Consider the following 18,429-nt stretch of genomic DNA (forward strand, 5'->3'; position numbering starts at 1 on the left):
TTATTATGGACAGACTTAATATAATTAAAAAATAATAATAATAAATTTAAATTATTACAAGTTTCGTGTTTATTATGGACAGACTTAATATAATTAAAAAATAATAATAATAAATTTAAATTATTACGAGTTTCGTGTTTATTATGGACAGACTTAATATAATTAAAATAATAATAATAATAAATTTAAATTACAAGTTTCGTGTTTATTTTAGCCTATAAATTTTTAAAAATACATCTAATACTTGGTATTTATTTTAGTCTATAAATTTTAAAAAATACATATATTTGATTGATTTATTACGGTTGCTTTACTTTACCTAAGCATTTGTCTTGACAGACCACGGACCATAGAGGTGGGGTAGCGAAGCTAAGAACGCTAGAAGGAGACCCGAATCATCAATTAGGTGGTAAAAACAAGAAATAGAACGATAAGCACATTTAACCTTAGCTTAGATTAAGTGAGAGAGTGCATCCTTTACAGTAAAAGCAAGAGAAATCCAGGCAAAATTGAGAAGAAAGTAAAGAAAAATACAGATTTTACAATGAAAGAAGCAAAGCTATTGTATCACTTGAGAAAGAACTTCCAAATGTCTCTGTCAGTCATCTCCTTCACCAAGTGAGCTCCAAAAACACCTTCCTCGTCGACCAAACTCCTCAAATGCCTCGCTCCGCTATTGAAACCGACGTAATTCTTCTTGGTCGCCAAGTATAAAACTCCATATGGTGGCCTCACACACTAAAGTTTCACCAAAACAGACGATTTTTCACAACGTGTTTGATGTTTGTAAAAACTATTCAAGTCGCTTTAGAGTTAGTTACCTTCTTTATAAGACTGTATAGTTTCTTCAAAGAGTTTAGTGAATATGGGATTTCCGCCATTAAAATCACATCGTATCCACCTTCTCCCTGATCGCTCTCACTCGCCCTCTCCCATGCTCGACTTCCCGATAGTTTCCTCGATCTCCTTGAGGAAGACTCGTGCCCAATGATGCTACCATCTTGACTGCTGCAACCATCCATAAAATCTTCTTCAGAGAAGCTCAAGCTCATTCCAGTAGGTCCTTCAAATCCATCACCCCTAACAACGGATAACACTGTTGGGAGCTCTTCCCAATCGCCCGCGTAAAAATGTACCGATGGGCTCAAACTGTGTCTGGACGGAGTTAAGGGACTCTCCGCCTGTCTACTCTGCCTGTCCCGAGCTTGTTCGAGATTCGCAAGGACGTTCGGTATGGTTGTGCATCTAACACTTTCTGCACTCAGGTCTTGAAAGTGCACTATGCTTGCTCCCTGTAACAAGATTGAAAACTCAGCTATAACCACACTTCCATTCCCTGTTTTAATACTATGAATAAGCCCAACCCCCAACCCCAACGCTAGCAGATATTGTCCTCTTTGAACTTTCCCTTTCGGGCTTCCCCTCAAGGTTTTTAAAACACGTCTACTATAGAGAGGGTCTAGCCCTACTCCGACTAGTGTCTCGCACTATCCGGTGACTGGCTCTAATACCATTTGTAACAGCCCAAGCCCACCGCTAGCAGATATTGTCCACTTTGCCCCATTACGTATCGCCATCAGCCTTATGATTTTAAAACGCGTCTACTTGGGAGAGGTTTCCACATCCTTATAAGGAGCGTCATTAGATCTTTATCAAGATCGCAGTATTGATCAATAACATCTAACAAAAGATTCTACTGCTGCTTCAGTCAACCGAACTTGCACTCGAGAACAACTTATTTAGCTAGTAACAGACGCAGAGCATACTATTAAAAAACGTTCGGATGGAGACGGATTAACGATGAGGTACCTTGAGGCAAGCAAAAACTCCAGGAAGTCCATAGCTACAACCCAGCTGCAAAGCACCAACCAAAGAGGTTAGCTTGAAAATCATAATGTGTATGATAACACGACACGAAAATGTTTCAAAATCTAATTTATCGTATAAATGGCATGCCCCGCTCGACCACAATGGATTATTACCTCAAGTACTCTTTTGCCCCTAAAGCTCAGTTGTCCGTCGCGAATCTCATGCTTAAGGACATTAACAAGATCAATGGAACTGTCCCAAGATTTCAGATACCCTATAAAATAAAGATAAGCTTCAAACTTAAAGACATGTATAATTATGAGTGTACGAGTGTAGAAAGCATAGATATACCTTCAGGCTTTGAAGATATAGACTCTGATCCATTGAAGCCAATTATATCGGCAACACTAACTCTACCCTGGAGACAAGGACACCATTTAGCACAAGTGAAGAACTGTCGGGTTTTCCCTCAAGAATTACCACTAGTGTCGAACCGAACTAGTGAAGTACCTTAAAGACATTGAGACCTTGCAAATCGACGTTCTCCCCTGCATATTTGTAGGGATGAGCTGTCTGCTCAAAGGAGAAGAAAGTGTTAATGGTATTCCCAAAAGTGGTTGGCAATAACAGGAAGAAAAGTACAGAAGAAATGCCTTTGAAGGGAGAATCTCCACAGCTGGTGAGGGGAGATGGACATCTCTCTCTGAAATGGAGGGAGTGCTCTGGCTTCCTTTATCTTGGGGCACCAAACCAGGCAAGCATTGCGCAAGTAATGATGGTGCTCTCATTGTACCTATATTACAAGCACCTATATGTAAATCATGTGGTAATGTATAGAGAACCAAAGAAAATCAATGTGATTTTCCAAGAATGAACCAAAAAAAGGATACCAATTGGCAAAAACCATCAAAATATCGTATGGTTGATCGAGGAAAGATCATGAATCATATCATACTTTTTCTATAACGGTCCAAGCTCACCACTAGCAGATATTGCCCTCTTTAGGCTTTCCCTTTCGGGCTTCCTCTCAAGGTTTTTAAAACACGTCTGCTAGAAAGGTAGAGGCTTCCTCTCAGGGACAACAAACATATATGGAGGAGGGATAGAGACAGTCTAAGGTATACTAGGATTAAATACTATGTACTTCATGTTTTCCTAAAAAGTATAGCAATCAGGTGAGCCACAAGAGTCACAAGAAAGGCAAGGAGCAAGGGATGTTTAACGTTCTAAACGTGCACCCATAGCTCGACTTTTGGATTGCAACTCTAAAAGCTTGTCCCATCAAGGCGAGCCACAGACTCGATTAGCAACTTTTGTTTAATGTCACTCTCCTCAAATATCTCGAAACATTGAGCTGAAGGTAAATAAACTAATGTCCATTGGAAAAACATTCGACCACCATGGGAAGACTCTGCCCCCTGATGGAAACCGACCAACCTTTTGGCGACGACCGTGGGATCGAAAGGCATTGAGATCTGAACCAAAACTAAACTCCCTCCAGGAGATGGCCACTTAGATGAAATCTACTGAACATTCCCATATATAATGTTTTGATAGTACTAATGATAAAACAAAACTCCCTCTAACCACAGCTACCCAAGCTTTGTTTATTTCAATCTTCTTCCAGCTTCATAATTTCCTAAAGAACACCTATTGTGTTCATAATCTTCTCTACCCACAGGAAAAACAAATTAAGAAGGAAATAAGTGTTGATCCATGAACAATCGAAATCCAATGTAAACGTAGAGGTTTGAAGATCTAAAGGGAAGAACAAAACCAGACCCACCACTTCAAATCCAATGAATACAGATTCAGCCAACAGTGAAGTTCAATCTCTGTATAATGAAAATCCAGCAATCAACAAGGCAATAATAAAAACTGATCTAAACAGTTCGATTACTCAACCAAAATTCCAAGAAATCAGGACCCAGTAAACAAAATTACCGCTCTAGAACATCAGAAGATCAAAAAGACAATCAAACCCAAATCTCCAAATCCATAAAGAACACGATCCAACAAATCGGACAGAGAAACAAAAACCCCATAAAATCAAAGAAAGCTACTCACCCACGGAGCTTAATCGCAATGGCAAAGGGAAAATCGAGCGGAATTATGAGACGATCGAGGACCCAGAAACGAGTTATAGTCAGAGATGTAAACTGGCATGAAGAAACTCTGCAATTTCACAGAAAAAGATATCGGTCTCCGATCAAAGTCAAAAGAGAATACCACGTCAAGAAAGAAACGTTCACAGCTGAACAGAGAAGCTTCGATTCAGACCTGCACTCCAAAGCGCTGAAGTATCCACAGGAGCCCTTCAACTTCTGGCTAATTTCGAATTTACCTAGATGGGTTGAGTCATGGTTGACTGTGTAATAGGGGCGTAATTAATTGGAAAAGGTGAGGGTATTTTCGGTAGAGGAGTGTGATTGGGGTGGGAAAGTCCACGTGTGGAGGTTGAAAAAAATTTGAGAACGGAAGAAAGCGGCGATTTGGTCGGCCATTTCATCGGTTTCTTCACCAGCAGTTGTACGGAGATTCCCTGACTTTTGCTTGCCTGCTTGCCACGTGTCAAATGATTAGTGGACTAACATTCTAATATTATTTATTATTAATCTCTATAAAAATTTAATTAATATCATATAAGCTAACTTAAAATATATTATGGAAGAAGGATTATTAGGTTTCGAGGCCTTTCTATGAATAGAATCATTTAATGACATCTAAGATGTATTTCCTTCCCCGAGAGACCCTAATGGAAGCTGGGTTTTTTTCCTTTTCTGATTTGGGCACAAAAACGGAATATCTAAGGGATCTCCCTAATCCTCAAGCGGAACTTTCGATGAACCCTACTCGAGAGTATTGGCAATATGATCAATTAAAATAAAAGAGGTGAGTCTCGAAGGACAAGCCTGTCCTTTCTTTTCATGTGTTTTTCTAATTGCTAACTGAGACGTTTAAGATGTTAAAGAATATGATATAGAGACCATCCAAATATCTATCCAGCTAGCAACCTCATGAATTGATTCAAATAATTGATAATATGATATGCAGCTAGCAACCATATCAGAAAAGCACAAAAATTCCATCTCCATTCCTTTTTCGTTCATATTCATAAGCCTTTGATTAGTATGCAAGTTCATGTTTGATAATGGTGTCCAAAGTGATTTGAACGTTGAAGGATGAGCTTCAAAAGCCACACCATGACAAAAAGTGAGCATCTTCGTTCTTTCTTATCGAACATGCGTCATCCAAACTTTTATATAAGCTAGAAGATCGTAGGTATATAAGACGACGGTTAACACATTTCGACCTGATATAAGGCTACGAGGGCTTACCCTTATAAAGATACGTGGAATTTCCATTGTCTTAAACAACTTCATACGTAGATTGTTCTAAATTCTGATGCAAACTTGAAACGCCAAACCCTTGTAGTTTTAAGTTCTTAAATTCTTGAGGGATTGTCCTCTTTCAGTGGACAAGCTGGCTTAATTGTCTGCTAAGTGTTCATTCTAGCACATGCACGAGAAGTTTCAAATTTCACTGAAAGATTGAGGCACCAGTCAATCAGGGTGAGTTCAAGCGTTAGAAATTTTCTCCTCAAGGTTGGGTTTTGGCTTTTGGTGCTGAAGTTTAATCCAAATGATGCTTAGCTTTTGAAAAATGATGATGTTTATATGAAAGTGCAGAGGTGCAGCCTTGCTTGGGATTGCTGCGGGATGAGCTGATAGGGTGTGATTAAATTTAGAGATGTATATGGGTGGAAACGAAGAAGCCGTATTCGTTCTGATCTCTGCTACCTATTTCAATTTTGTCATCGTAAAATTTTTCATTTATTTTTCTCAAAATAGAGACTCATTCCAGTGATGAGTTTTTCTCTAAATTTTTAAAGAAATATTAGTTTTTTAAAAAATAATTTTCATTTATCAGATATCTTAATAATCCAGTCAAATTTCACAAGTAACATATAATACGTAGTTCTAGCAGCATAATTTATTCTACGAGACTTCAAAAAATATCTTCAACAAACATCTCAAACAAATGAAATAAATGAAATATATACCTATAAAGCAAGGTGAGGTGAGATCAGGAATGAAGAATATAATTCCCTTCTGACCCCATTTAGTTGACAGGGAGAAAACTCTAGTTAATCTCTATTCGGGTTATTGGGCAAGACAGAAGACCAAATATAATCTCTGTTTGAGGCAGGTCTCCATAAGTTAAATAGACATCTCTAGCTAAATTTTGCAGAAGATGAATGGAACGGACAAACTATAAGTGAACCAAATAGTCAAATTTGCAAAATCTATACCATGGTGCCAAGCTATTAGCAAACTTAAATAGGGATTTGCCAAGTGTTGAGATGTTGGTTTTGTCGGCATAGGATAAGAAAATAAGTCGGTGGATCCAAAGGTTTAAGCATGAGACTTTAGACAGATATATAGATAAGTTGCTTCCTATTGCAAAACATGGAAATTTCCCCATCCTTCTAAGAGTATTTGTTAAGCGGCAATTCCACACATCAAATAATAACAAAACTTGGACCATAAGAAACCAGCCTTTATGAAAACTAAGGTAAACCCTTGTCCAACTAGCAGCTCATACATATAAATATGCAACATATTCTGAACAATCTTTCTGGTCTAACATTTTTGGTGTGTTGAAAATTTCCTGAATGCTCAAAATAATTAGCATTTAAGTTTGTTACCTCCTCGTTTGCATTACACAAATAAATACCAACAGAAATATTGCTCATTGCATAGAGGTCTTCCCCAGTCTCGCCCCTGTTAATTGAAGGCTCTTGCTGCCGTTGCTGGAAAATATACTGTGCTCCCTCAAATCTGTTCTAACATAATTTGCACTGCAAAAGAATTTAAGATCAGATATGCATGCATGCTTGCATCTTCTTCAGCAACGGAGAACTCAAAGCCGATGAATAATACATAACAGAGCTTGGGGTGCCAAAACCCTAAACCCTAAACATAACAAAAGAAGCAACTCTATGCATGCTAAACATTAACACTCACTTCTTGATTAGAAACATACTGCATGCGTTTATTCTGTAGTTTCTCCTATTATTTATGTAACGACTCAAGCCCACCGCTAGTAGATATTGTCCTTTTTATGTTTTCTCTTTCGAGTTTTCTCTTTTTAAAATGCGTCTACTAGGGAGAGGTTTTCATGCTCTTATAAAGAATGTTTTGTTCTCCTCCCTAATCGAGGTGGGATCTTACAATTTAAAATTGAGTTTCGTTAATAACAATATTTTGTTTAATTTTTATACCCTTTATAAATACTTTTGAAGTCAATATCAAAACTGTGATCAAAATGGATTGCTATATGAGACTTCGAGCTATAAAATCAATAAACACCCACATGTGATATATTGCAATTCTATCATTGTGTTCGTGTCAATAATAATGCAGGAATTTAATCGTTGAGTGTTGAATTAGCATGTTAATTGGTGTGTTCCTGAATGCACAAATATTAGAACCATAAAACAGATTCATCTACTCTATATGTTCAGTATAATCACTCACTCCTAGTCTATAATATTTGATAAAATCGATCAAATGAAATATATTTTATGTATATAATGTTTTGAAAGAAGGTGCAATCATCAGCGAAGAATAATGGAAAAGTAAATATTACCTTGCATAAAGCCGAAATGAACTAATGCTTTAGACTTGGATCTGTAGCCTATGAGTTTGACTTTTCAATACCCATCTGTTTTGTCCTAACAAGTTGGGGTATTCTTCTTCATAACCATGAATTTCAAGCTTTTCATTTGAGCAATCCTCTGCAAGCTCAGAGTTGCAGCCATGGTCAACAATGGCTGATTGTTTAACTCCTCTCAACCCTTTCTCAACGGCTGTATTTTTATCAACATTCTCGCTATTCATTTCATAAACATCTTCCAAACTACAAGGCTTTGCCACTGCCAAAATATCCACCATCAACCGTTTCTTTTGTTTCCCTTTTCGTCTCCTGTCATTTTTCCTCGACATTCTCGAGCAATCCACCGACCAAATTGGCTGTTTCTCAACATCGAGACATGAATGTGAAGTTGTATTCGTTTGAGGACCCAACATATCAAAAGAAACATCATGGGATATCCCTGATGAATAACAGATTTCTCTGGAATTGTTTGATTCTGTAGCAGCTGAATGAATGACAATGGGATCTTTGTTGTCTGCCTTAAAATCAATCGAGTGGTCATCTTCAGATGATTGAATGACACTACGAGGGGGATGAATTGGTGGCAAAACATTGGTAACACCATGCTTCTGACACAGAAGCAGGTACTTGTCTGGAAATGGCCAGCAATCAAATATGTTCTTTTGACGACAAGAAAGGGTATATTGTCTGCAAACAGATGATCAGAAGCGACATAAAAGCCAAGTCTTGTCCAAAATTGTTAAAAACTAGCTTAGATAATATAAATAATGGATTCTGAAACAAATAAAAGAAAAAAATAATTCTTAAGTCTCGAAAAAAAAAAAAAAAAACACATTTCGATTTTAAATATTAGATTTCGGTCTATAGGCTATAATTTCCTTTAACCATGAGCTAAAATCTAACTAAAAATTATCTAAAACGCTACTAAACCACAGCCCAGTCTATGATATACTATATCATAGACTGTGCACTGGTACCCCAAACCATTCTCGAAGTGGACCTGACTTCCGTCCAAGATCCCAACAAAGCTGCAATGCATAAAGAAACCCAATTCGATAGCCCTAACTTCGTTGTCCAGAGGATATATATCACTCTGACCAAGAACATACTTATCATGAGCTGATAGGGGATCAACGTATCGAGGATCCTCGGACTGAAGTAAGGAAGTGAGTGTTAGGAATCACGGATCTCCACAATGGTATGATATTGTCCACTTTGAGCATAAGCTCTCATGGCTTTGTTTTGGGCTTCTCCAAAATGCCTCATTCCAATGGAGATAGTATTCCTCACTTATAAACCCATGATCTTCCACTAAATTAACCAACGTGGGACTCCCAATCATCCTCAACAATCCTCTCCTCGAACAAAGTACACTATAGGTCTCCCCTGAGGCTTAACCAACGTGGAACTCCCAATAATCCTCAACCGTGAGTACCACAGTGGACTGTGGTTAATCCTTTTAGTACAGACCCTAACGGATTAGACCATGTTCAAGTGACTATATAGTCTATACTAACAGAGACCACAGTGGACTGTGATTTATATATATATAAAAAAAATTTAAGAAAATGGATAAAGGAAGGAAAACAAACCAGAGTAGCTAGACCAGCACTAAGTTTCTCAACTTGCAACGAGCTGAGGAACTTCTTGACCATATGATAACAACAGAAACAATTTATTTCATCGTATTGGCATCCATTTGGATCGTTAAGTTGTGCAATGAAACCAATATTTTTCAAACAGAGAAAAAACTAAACAAAATTGCCTCGTTTGATTCCGTTTCTAAGAACAATAAAAAGGGGAAATGTTCATGAAACTTTAAATGTGATCAAGGTTAAATCCCAAAAAATAAAGCTCATGCTCAAGATGGAAAGAGTAGCAGATGAATGCAGCGTCCAAGAACATAAAATAATGGTAAAATTTACACCTCAGAACTTTAGAATGCAGAATTTCACCTAATCGAGAAACGTTTCGCATAATTTAGTTCGTGATTTTCATCTGCTGGATTGATCATATTCTTCGTAGCGCCTGTTAACGCCAAATCTTCACATCAGTATGCGAATTCATAACTTTCAGCAAACATCTCAGATTGCGGAGCAAAAAAACATAATCAAATTACGAAAAACCACACAGCACTCAGCTAAATGAAAAACGAACAAACAAAAACACAAGAGCGTAAACCTTGACGAACGAATGGCTCATGGAGAAGTTCCCGAGCAACAAAAACCTCATAAAATTACTGGTGATACAATAAATAGTTCAGTTCCGTAAGAATAACGAAAACGAGAAGCATTCCCGATGAAGTAGGGCAACAACGAAGATCATCGACGAATGCAATGAACAAAAACGACAATCTACATTGGTATGGTAACGAAATTGTTGAATGTTAGTATTACCTTAGCAATTGGTGAAGTGAGAGAGTGAAATTTTTGGAGAGTGAGAAAGTGGAGCAGGAGATTTTGAGTTGGCGTGTTCGTTCTCGTAGTTTCCAATGGAAACTTTCAAAATTGTTTGCGATGAAGCAGAGGAAACTCTGTCGCCATTTTCGTCTTCTGTGTGATTCTTCAAGCTTCAATCGTCAACGATGGAGTCTCAGCGGGAGAAATCATTCACCATTCCACACACAACTCAATCATTTCAGATCATTTACCTAATGCACTTTCATTACTTTCATCATTCTTTCCTAATACTTTAATTTTTAATTATTTATAAATTTAAAAAAAAAAAAAAAAAAAAAAACATATAAAACACGTAGAAAAGGGAGGGAGGTGGATAATTAAATATTATTTTGATTCTAATAATTTTTTAGAATCCATTTAAAGAAAAATACTCCTAAAAGTTACTAGAATTTAAATGAATATTTTAAATTTAAAAAATAATTATTTTTATTTACTTCTTTCCGATCCTATTTTAGAAATTTTATAATAGCTATCGAATTTTAATTTAATATTGGTATAAATTTCCATTGATAATTGTTTAACACTAACTTTACGATCATATTTTTGCATGACCTTCAAGAAAAAAATCTAATAAAACCAAAACCTTATAAAGTAACCACAAAACCCGTTCTCATAAGAATGTCCATACAACGCGGGAATGGAAAATTACGTCACCGTCCCTATCATTTATCTCAATCTTCACTTTTTTTTTTTTTTTTTTTTTTTTTTTTTTGTATTTATCTTAAATGATAATTTCTGTGTATTAAAAAATGTAAATATATTGTAATAAATTTAATAACATTTTATCAGAAATAAAAATAATATATATATATATATATATCTTAGGTTTGATGCAGCCGCGGGCGGGGGCGGCACGCCACCATATGAACCATGCGGGCGCAACCGTCCTTGGCCAAAGCCATTATCGCATCCGTATTCCTCCTTATATGGAACGACGTCGTTTTACCGTTGGTTTCAGGTGAGCTTGGAGCACAGTGGGTGTGAGAGATAAATGCTAAATTCTGCGGAATGACTTGCATACAATTTTGTTACTTTCAAAATTTTCACTATTCCGATCACAAAATCCAAAAACGCATTTATCGAATGCATGTTCACTAAACTCGATGAAACCGAAAACATGAAACAAAATCTAGATGTGAAGAACAGACCCTAATTCTGTATAAGATTGATAATATTGGGGATAAAAGCAACAAATTCCTACGTCTTCATGAGAAAAATTCCATCTCGGCTCGCTTCAAAACACCGGTTACCCTCGTAAAGAATTCGGGTTCATTTTCCTTTATGTCATCTAGGGTGGCTGACTCGTGTTCATCAGCCTGCATCAAAGAATCAAACTTTTTATCGATCATAAAAAGCTACTTATGACTCACATAGGTACTTTAGAACCAAGATGAAATTATTAGGGTCCAAAATGGACGTTCGGACCAAAACAAAATGTACATTAAGTATAAGAACCAAAATGAAATAAGTACGAGAGTTTAAGACCAAAATAAAATTTAAATCGAATTTTTATTCCACAATTCTTTTTTCCATTGAAAATGAAAACAAGGTAAGGTCGGTTTCACCCAATTTACTTGCATAAACAAACAAGTGCAAATGACAGCGTGGGTAGTAAGCGGACCATGGCTGCTTTTTGCACTTTGCAGTAGTAAAAGTAATCATGCAAAACAAAGAATTTTATCGGGAAATGCTTAGTCAGTTTCACAATAAGACGTTCTTGTTAGTTTAACATGATTTTCCATAATGATATGATATTGTCCACTTTGAGCATGAGCTCTCATGGCTTTGCTTTGGGCCTCCCAAAAAGCCTCACACCAATAGAGATGTATTCCTTACCAATATATCCATGATCGATCATCCCTAAATTAGCCAAGGTGGGAGATTCATATAACGAGTAAAGCTGAATTACCTCTTTGAACCTCAAAAGAATCAAGTTAGCCACGGATGCTGGTTTTGCTCTGTCCCACCTAATTTGTTCACAAAAAATGTCAGCACCAGAGAAATTGATCTATCAATGCGATTTTATAGAATTCCGAGTAAAATATATGTTTATCTTCCTCAATAAGATATATAAAACCCAAAAGAAATTACATAATTTTAAAAATGGCGATGGTTATAATGTGTTCATGTTCAAAGAAACGAGAAAAAGTGTGGCCCAGATACCTTTTTATTTGAATCCACAACAAATATTATGGCATATTAGGCAAGAGTGTAACACCACCTGGAAAGCTATTCATACCTCACAAGCATTAATTCATTAATAGCTCGCCACATTCCCCGTCCAACATCTTTTGCGAATTGGTCTCTTGCGCTTCTTCCATGCCAGAGCTCTTTTGCAACAAACATCACTTCTTCAACATCTACCTACAGTAAATGACACCAGAAGACACAGATACATTATTAGAATGCTAAGAATTGGAATCCAACAACAATAGAATGATAGGTTGTAGTTGACAAAAAAGATGCCATCTATTGATGAGTCATTCAGACATGGAAACTAAAAAGTGAATAACTGGAATAAAAGTACTTCTCACACTCAAACCCATCGTGAACATGTTCAAGTCAGAAAACGTCATCACTCCACTTATTGATGATTTTAAATTAACCTAGAAACTAGCATGCATCCATGCAAACAAATCCAAAAGAAAACAAAAAAGGACAATGGAAACTTGAAAATAACAAGTACAAAATTTGTGAGATCCCACCTTGACGGGAGAGGAGAACGAATGCCAGCGAGGACGCTGGACCCCAAAAGGAGGTGAATTGTGAGATCTCACATCGGTTAGGGAGGAGAACAAAACATTCTTTATAAGAGTGTGAAAATGTCCCCTAGGCAGACGCATTTTAAAAACCTTGAGGGGAAGCCTGAAAGGGAAAGCCCAAAGAGGCCAATATATGCTAGCGGTGGGTTTGGGCCGTTACAAATGGAATAAGAGCTAGACACCAGGTAGTGTGTCAGCGACGACGGTTAGCCCCGAAGGGGGTGGACACTGAGCGGTGTGCCAGGAAGGACGCTATGCCCCGAAAGTGGGTGGATTGTGAGATCCCACATTGATTGGAGAGGGGAACAAGTGCCAGCGAGGACGCCGGACCCCGAAAGAGGGTGGATTGTGAGATCCCACATTGGTTGGGGAGGAGAACGAAGCATTCTTTAAGGGTGTGGAAACCTCACCCTAGCAAACGCGTTTTAAAAACCTTGAGGGGAAGTCCGAAAGAGAAAGCCCAAAGAAAACAACATCTGCTATTACAAAATTAAATAAATCTTCTGATCAAAGGTAAAATTAAATAAATCTTCTGATCAAAGTTTGCACACCTGGACTTGCATGGCAGTACCATACAATGATTCCTCATGCTCAATGAGTCGCTGATGAAGCAATCTATAATGTTCGATGTCCAAATTAACGACAGGCTCTGTTTCCACTTGTAGCCCTGCTAGTTGTGTCACAACATATGAGGCCATTACCTGTCCAAAAATTGCAGGGATGGTGCCCAGGACAGGTATGATGCGAACTCTGAACCCAGGTACTATCTGATATCAGAATAAAATTTCAGAATGTGTATTCACAGAAATATTTTCTTAGTGTAACACCTACCCACTATCGTTCAACACTCAAATATATTCATTCATTGTCAAGTCAAGAATTGTAAAACTTGAAAGCAAGTACAGAAAATAGCCCCAAGGATGCTGGTCTTCACCTGATAATCTGACGGATTTTCGGCTTCTCCACCTGGTCCTTGGAATGGAAGCAGCTTGGCTTTGGGTTTTTCTAAAGAGAATACAACAGGAATGCCCCCTTCAATGCCATAACCCTTCCGCAAACGGTGCCTCACCTACAATTAACAAATAGCCATGACCTAAATTCTCAAAAAGGAGGTTTAAAATGTCGCTGCATTATAATATAATTAACAGGAAAATTGTAAAATGGCGTACTAATAAGTAATAACAAAACACAAGAAAAAGAAGTTGTTATCTACTTATCACGAAAATTATCTTTTCAAATGCTTTTAAGAGTTTCACTTACAAAAATTATTCTGTCTTTCACTTACTAAGTGACTCTCTAAACCTTCTAATTGATTTCCAAATACTAAAGTAAAAGAGAGAGTGGTTTAGAAGTTTATATGGGCCAAAATAAATGACCAACTATCTTCTACATTAAGAGTTCAATTTAACACGTGTTTCATAAACAAAAAACTTCTCTGATGCAGCCTTCTAAAGAAGGAAACTGGCTATTAAAAGATTTAGCTTAAAAAAAATTCTCGGCACATGCAAGAAACATTACAGCTCTAGATAATGGGTCATTTGTTGACTCTCTTAAATCAGCCACGCGAATTCTTGTTGGGTCAGCTCGAGCCCCAGCTCCTGTTGCTGATAATACTTTCAAGCCCCTACGTACACATGCAGCAAGAAGTGATACCTATCACATATGATATACGAAGACGGTTATGGTAAATAACCTCAATAAATAGTGAATTAATGCTTCATTTACATTTCTGAGTCCACTAATTTTCTAAATACCATCATCCTTATTTATCACCTCTATATATCAATTTGAAATCGATATTAAAACCACTGCTAAATATTTAAAACTAACTTAAAAAAAAAATAAGAAGAAGAAGATTTGTTACAGCCTAGCAGATAAATAGTCACCTTTGTATCAATATTGTCAATGCAGTCTAAAACAAAATCAGGTTTCCCAGAAAGAATTTCTTCTTCAGATGTTGCGTCATATAATAGCACTTTTGCTTCTACTTGACACTCCGGAAAGATGGATAGAAAGTGCTCCTTCAGGCACTGAGCTTTTGGGACACCTACATCTGCTCTTGTTGCCACGGCATGTCGATTTAGAGAAGAAAGTGATACCTTTTCAAGCAATTATCAAATAAGTATGCATGCTACAAGAGAGAATATAAATGCATTGTTTTCTTTCTCATACATTTGAATGTACATATAATGTACTGACAATCAATTTATATAACGAAAAAGGGGAAGGGGTTCATAACATTCTAAAATACATGAACTATATACAAGTATTTTTCTCAAATTCTCTTCTCTTTACCTACTGGGAATTGAACCTGTAACCAAGGGTTAGACTAACACTTAGACCATCCTCTAAGTCAACAGACTACGAGATTGGTCGGTAACCATATAAAAGTATTATATCAAATATAAAAGCTAATGAATGCTAAAACTTGACATGAAGATGACTGAAGCCGTCTGCAATCATGAGAAGGGAAAAAAAAATCTTTTGCAGATAGAAAGCAGTGGAAGTCAGTAGTTCCAAAATGAAGTATAATCAAACAGATTGTACAAAAAAAAGTCACAATTCTCCTGAAAGATATGTATAAGACCTGGTCAAAGTCAACAAGCAGAAGCCTGCCAACCCCTGATCGTAGAAGCATCATAGCAGCATGACTCCCAACACCACCAAGACCAATTACCACAACATAAGATGCAGTCACATTCTTCTGTGCGCTAAGGCCAAAGAACTGGATGTTCCTATAGACAATAGGCATATAAATAACATGTTAAAAGCAAAGCATATCAATGCTAAACATAAAACATGCCTTGATAAGGTAAGGAAAAACCCAAGTTACTTTATTAATCTAAAATTTATTGTGCCCATTAGAGAACCAATTCCTTTATATTCAACTAGGCTTTAGAGACTGAATTAATTGCAAAGGTTAACAAACAATATTTACCCAAGGAAGATTAACTACACTAAACTTAAAAAACTAAATAAAACTAATAAAACAAACAATCAAAATAATTACAAATATAACCTAATAATAACACTATATCACACCTGGAACCCAAAAAAACAAAGTAGTGATTTAAATAGTAAAAACTTATTGCATGTTAATATGGGACACTTTCAAGGTGATATACACTCACTTGTTATCATAGCAGCAACAGAGGTTCTAGGATCTCTATCTCAAAATGTCAAACAATTATTGAAGAAAGAGATCAATTTACAAGGTTGCCTATAGATCCTCCATTATATTTTAGGAAGACAAGGACGGACAACTATCTTGATGTACTTCTCTCATCCTAGAGAACATTAAGAATTGCTGAAACATGGAAGTACTGCTGGAATCTCGGTTTTAAATTCCCTTCACTGAGTTCTAAACTTGATAACATTAAACAGAGTATACCTGTCGAGCTGGAGCATAATTAACGATGAGGGTTTCAAAAGACCCTGGATTACATAATTTCCCTTCTGAAAAATTGTCAGAATTGGGGGAAATGTGTTTTAGTATATATGTAGATTTAAGGAGCATATTAGTCATTTGTCCTTTAATGTAATTTTATGCACCCCTATGCACATAGTCACGAGTAAATAATCAGAGAACTAATAGAAAGGGACGAATCTTAATGAAAAAACTTAAGACAAAAAAAAATTCCAAAAATCATATCAAATCCATCATAATATAACAATTTATCAAAAGCAAATGAAAAAATACCTTGTTAGTTGTTCGGAAACAATTTCATCAGTTAGAAGGTCTACATCAGAAATCCCATGACTGGTGCACGCAACAGCAGGACTGCCCTTAACAGTGGTCTCAACCATATGTCCATTACCTTCAACAACCATTATAAGAACCAGTTTATTTTAAATGATTAGTAAAACAAATTCACAGGAAGTACTAAAGCAGGAATCATGAATGAGACAACAGAATTATTTGAATGATCGTTTCCTTGTGTCGAAGGAATGGGACTGCTAATTTGATTACTTCAGTATACTGACAAGCTAAAATATTTTCTGACCAACATGGTAGTGGTCTAGGGAGAAAAATTACTGGAGCAAGAGAGAACTTAGAGTAATAATTTCAACAAGAATAGTCGGATGGACTACTATAGTGAGTCTGTTGACTACTAGAGTTGAGTTGAGTCAAGAGAATGGATCTGAAGCACTTTAAGTAATAAAATAAAGATCGACCCCTGCATCCAACCTAGTTTTGGGACTCAAGTCGGGTGTGTCTTACTTTTGGGCATAAGTAGTTAAAAAAAAAAAAAAAAAAAGGCTCTTTCAACAACTCTCATCTTTGGATACAAGTTGTTTAAGAGGTCTGACATGTAGGTGGATGGTAGGTTCTATTATTTCTATTTTCATCAAAGCCGAAGCTATGCCACTTTTCAATATGAGAAACTCCAACCCTATTCAAACTCGAGAATTCGGGTGGCTGGTACCTCTACCTCTTGACCCATATCAAAAACAAATGCATGCATCCCCTTCTCTTTCAGAAGTTGTTTAAGAATACCCACAAGACCTTCTCTGGGACGGACTCGAAAAACAATAAAGAAACAAAAAGGAGGAGGAGGAGCACAATCTCATGACCTCGAGGCAGTTTCGCACCACTAAGTGGAATCTGGGAGAGCTCGACCAGAGGGTAAAAACTACAAAGTTCCTTGTTTACAAAAGAACACTAGTAACTATTTAAATGTCTAAACAAAAGTTGGTAACATACCCAACAAGCAAAAGGAGGAGAAAGGAAAAGCAGCCGTTCAAATATCATATAATCTCTGAAATGCAATAAGCCAAGGGATGGAGGAAACCTGTGTTCAGTATTCTTGCAACGATTACTTACCACGCAGCTTGGTTTCCTTCGTTTCAGCTTGGTTCGCTATCCGCCTGCAATGATAACAAATTATCAAACTACCATCAACTAACTCAAAACTTATCAGTTTTTCCCACAGTAGCAGTTTAAGCTTCTGAATCCTTCTTTTCCTTTACCATTTTGTATCACTAGAACCCCTCCTTCATCATCGAGAATAATATATATATGTATATGATAGAGAAGAGGAAACATAGCCAGACTATCTGTATCATTATTTTCATTTTCCCCGACTATTACTGGAGCTCTAGATAAAGCTTTTGAGTGTGATTAAAGAATACAAAAATGGAATAAACGGCATAATAAAGAAGTGATTCGACTGATAAACTTGCCTGTTAATGAGCTTGAGGATGAAGAAGGTAGAAACAGAACCGAAGAGAGCTCCAGCACCAACCATTGAAAGAGACTTCAATTTTCCCTCCATTTTCCTCTACCCCGCCTCTCCACTTTCCCACTGTGAAGCGGCTTCAGAATGCCCTGCCCTCGTATGACCCCTAAAACGACCGTTCTTCGTTCCTCCTCCCCCCTCCCCCCCTTTTTTTTTAATAATAATAATAATAATTATTATTATTATTACTATTATTACTATCTTAATTTCAAATATTTACCAGTCACATCATTTATCTTCTTTATAAATATTAAATAATTTTAATTCTTTATAAATATTAAATAATTTTTTTAAAAGTAAGTTTGATTGGATTATAACCTTATTTAGATGGATCGAATTTGTCGGGTTGACTCAACCTATAGACAGAACCTATATTTTTATTTATCATTACTCGTTCTAAATGAAATTCAAGTGCGTCATTAGTGTAGCAATGGTATATCAATGTTCATTAAAAGAAAGATATTTCAGAAAATCCATTAT

General features: G+C 36.7%; 3 protein-coding genes across 5 annotated transcripts; all 3 read right to left on the bottom strand.

Annotated features, from left to right (window-relative positions):
• Positions 1 to 423: 423 nt before the first annotated feature.
• LOC111439181 (histidine protein methyltransferase 1 homolog) lies at positions 424 to 4,161 on the bottom strand. 2 transcript variants are annotated; one of them, XM_023076949.1, is made up of 9 exons: positions 4,090 to 4,161; positions 3,877 to 3,984; positions 2,463 to 2,602; positions 2,320 to 2,382; positions 2,161 to 2,227; positions 1,983 to 2,083; positions 1,810 to 1,854; positions 822 to 1,292; positions 424 to 738 (listed from the first exon to the last, which is right to left on the bottom strand). In XM_023076949.1, the coding sequence occupies exons 3-9, from the start codon at positions 2,595 to 2,597 to the stop codon at positions 568 to 570; spliced, it is 1,053 nt and encodes a 350-aa protein (XP_022932717.1). In that variant the 5' UTR covers positions 2,598 to 2,602; positions 3,877 to 3,984; positions 4,090 to 4,161; the 3' UTR covers positions 424 to 567. The 2 variants fall into 2 exon arrangements, with proteins under 2 accessions (XP_022932717.1, XP_022932716.1); XM_023076948.1 differs by lacking the exon at positions 4,090 to 4,161 and having other exon boundaries at positions 3,877 to 4,083.
• Positions 4,162 to 6,348: 2,187 nt separating this feature from the next.
• On the bottom strand, positions 6,349 to 10,167 carry LOC111439185. Its single transcript, XM_023076952.1, has 4 exons — positions 9,885 to 10,167; positions 9,444 to 9,516; positions 7,462 to 8,175; positions 6,349 to 6,670 (listed from the first exon to the last, which is right to left on the bottom strand). Exons 2-3 carry the CDS (start codon positions 9,500 to 9,502, stop codon positions 7,491 to 7,493), a joined length of 744 nt encoding a protein of 247 aa, XP_022932720.1. The 5' UTR covers positions 9,503 to 9,516; positions 9,885 to 10,167; the 3' UTR covers positions 6,349 to 6,670; positions 7,462 to 7,490.
• A 772-nt stretch (positions 10,168 to 10,939) lies between these two features.
• LOC111439179 (tRNA threonylcarbamoyladenosine dehydratase) lies at positions 10,940 to 18,070 on the bottom strand. Of its 2 annotated transcripts, XM_023076945.1 has the most exons (11): positions 17,894 to 18,070; positions 17,535 to 17,578; positions 16,410 to 16,527; positions 15,297 to 15,444; positions 14,596 to 14,808; positions 14,228 to 14,362; positions 13,644 to 13,778; positions 13,261 to 13,476; positions 12,187 to 12,311; positions 11,857 to 11,914; positions 10,940 to 11,263 (listed from the first exon to the last, which is right to left on the bottom strand). In XM_023076945.1, exons 1-11 carry the CDS (start codon positions 17,983 to 17,985, stop codon positions 11,153 to 11,155), a joined length of 1,395 nt encoding a protein of 464 aa, XP_022932713.1. In that variant the 5' UTR covers positions 17,986 to 18,070; the 3' UTR covers positions 10,940 to 11,152. The 2 variants fall into 2 exon arrangements, with proteins under 2 accessions (XP_022932713.1, XP_022932714.1); XM_023076946.1 differs by lacking the exon at positions 17,894 to 18,070 and having other exon boundaries at positions 17,503 to 17,560.
• Between the last annotated feature and the right edge of the window lie 359 nt (positions 18,071 to 18,429).

The sequence above is a fragment of the Cucurbita moschata genome, unplaced genomic scaffold (genome assembly GCF_002738365.1).
Source record: "Cucurbita moschata cultivar Rifu unplaced genomic scaffold, Cmos_1.0 Cmo_Scf00086, whole genome shotgun sequence".
Classification (NCBI taxonomy): domain Eukaryota; kingdom Viridiplantae; phylum Streptophyta; class Magnoliopsida; order Cucurbitales; family Cucurbitaceae; genus Cucurbita; species Cucurbita moschata.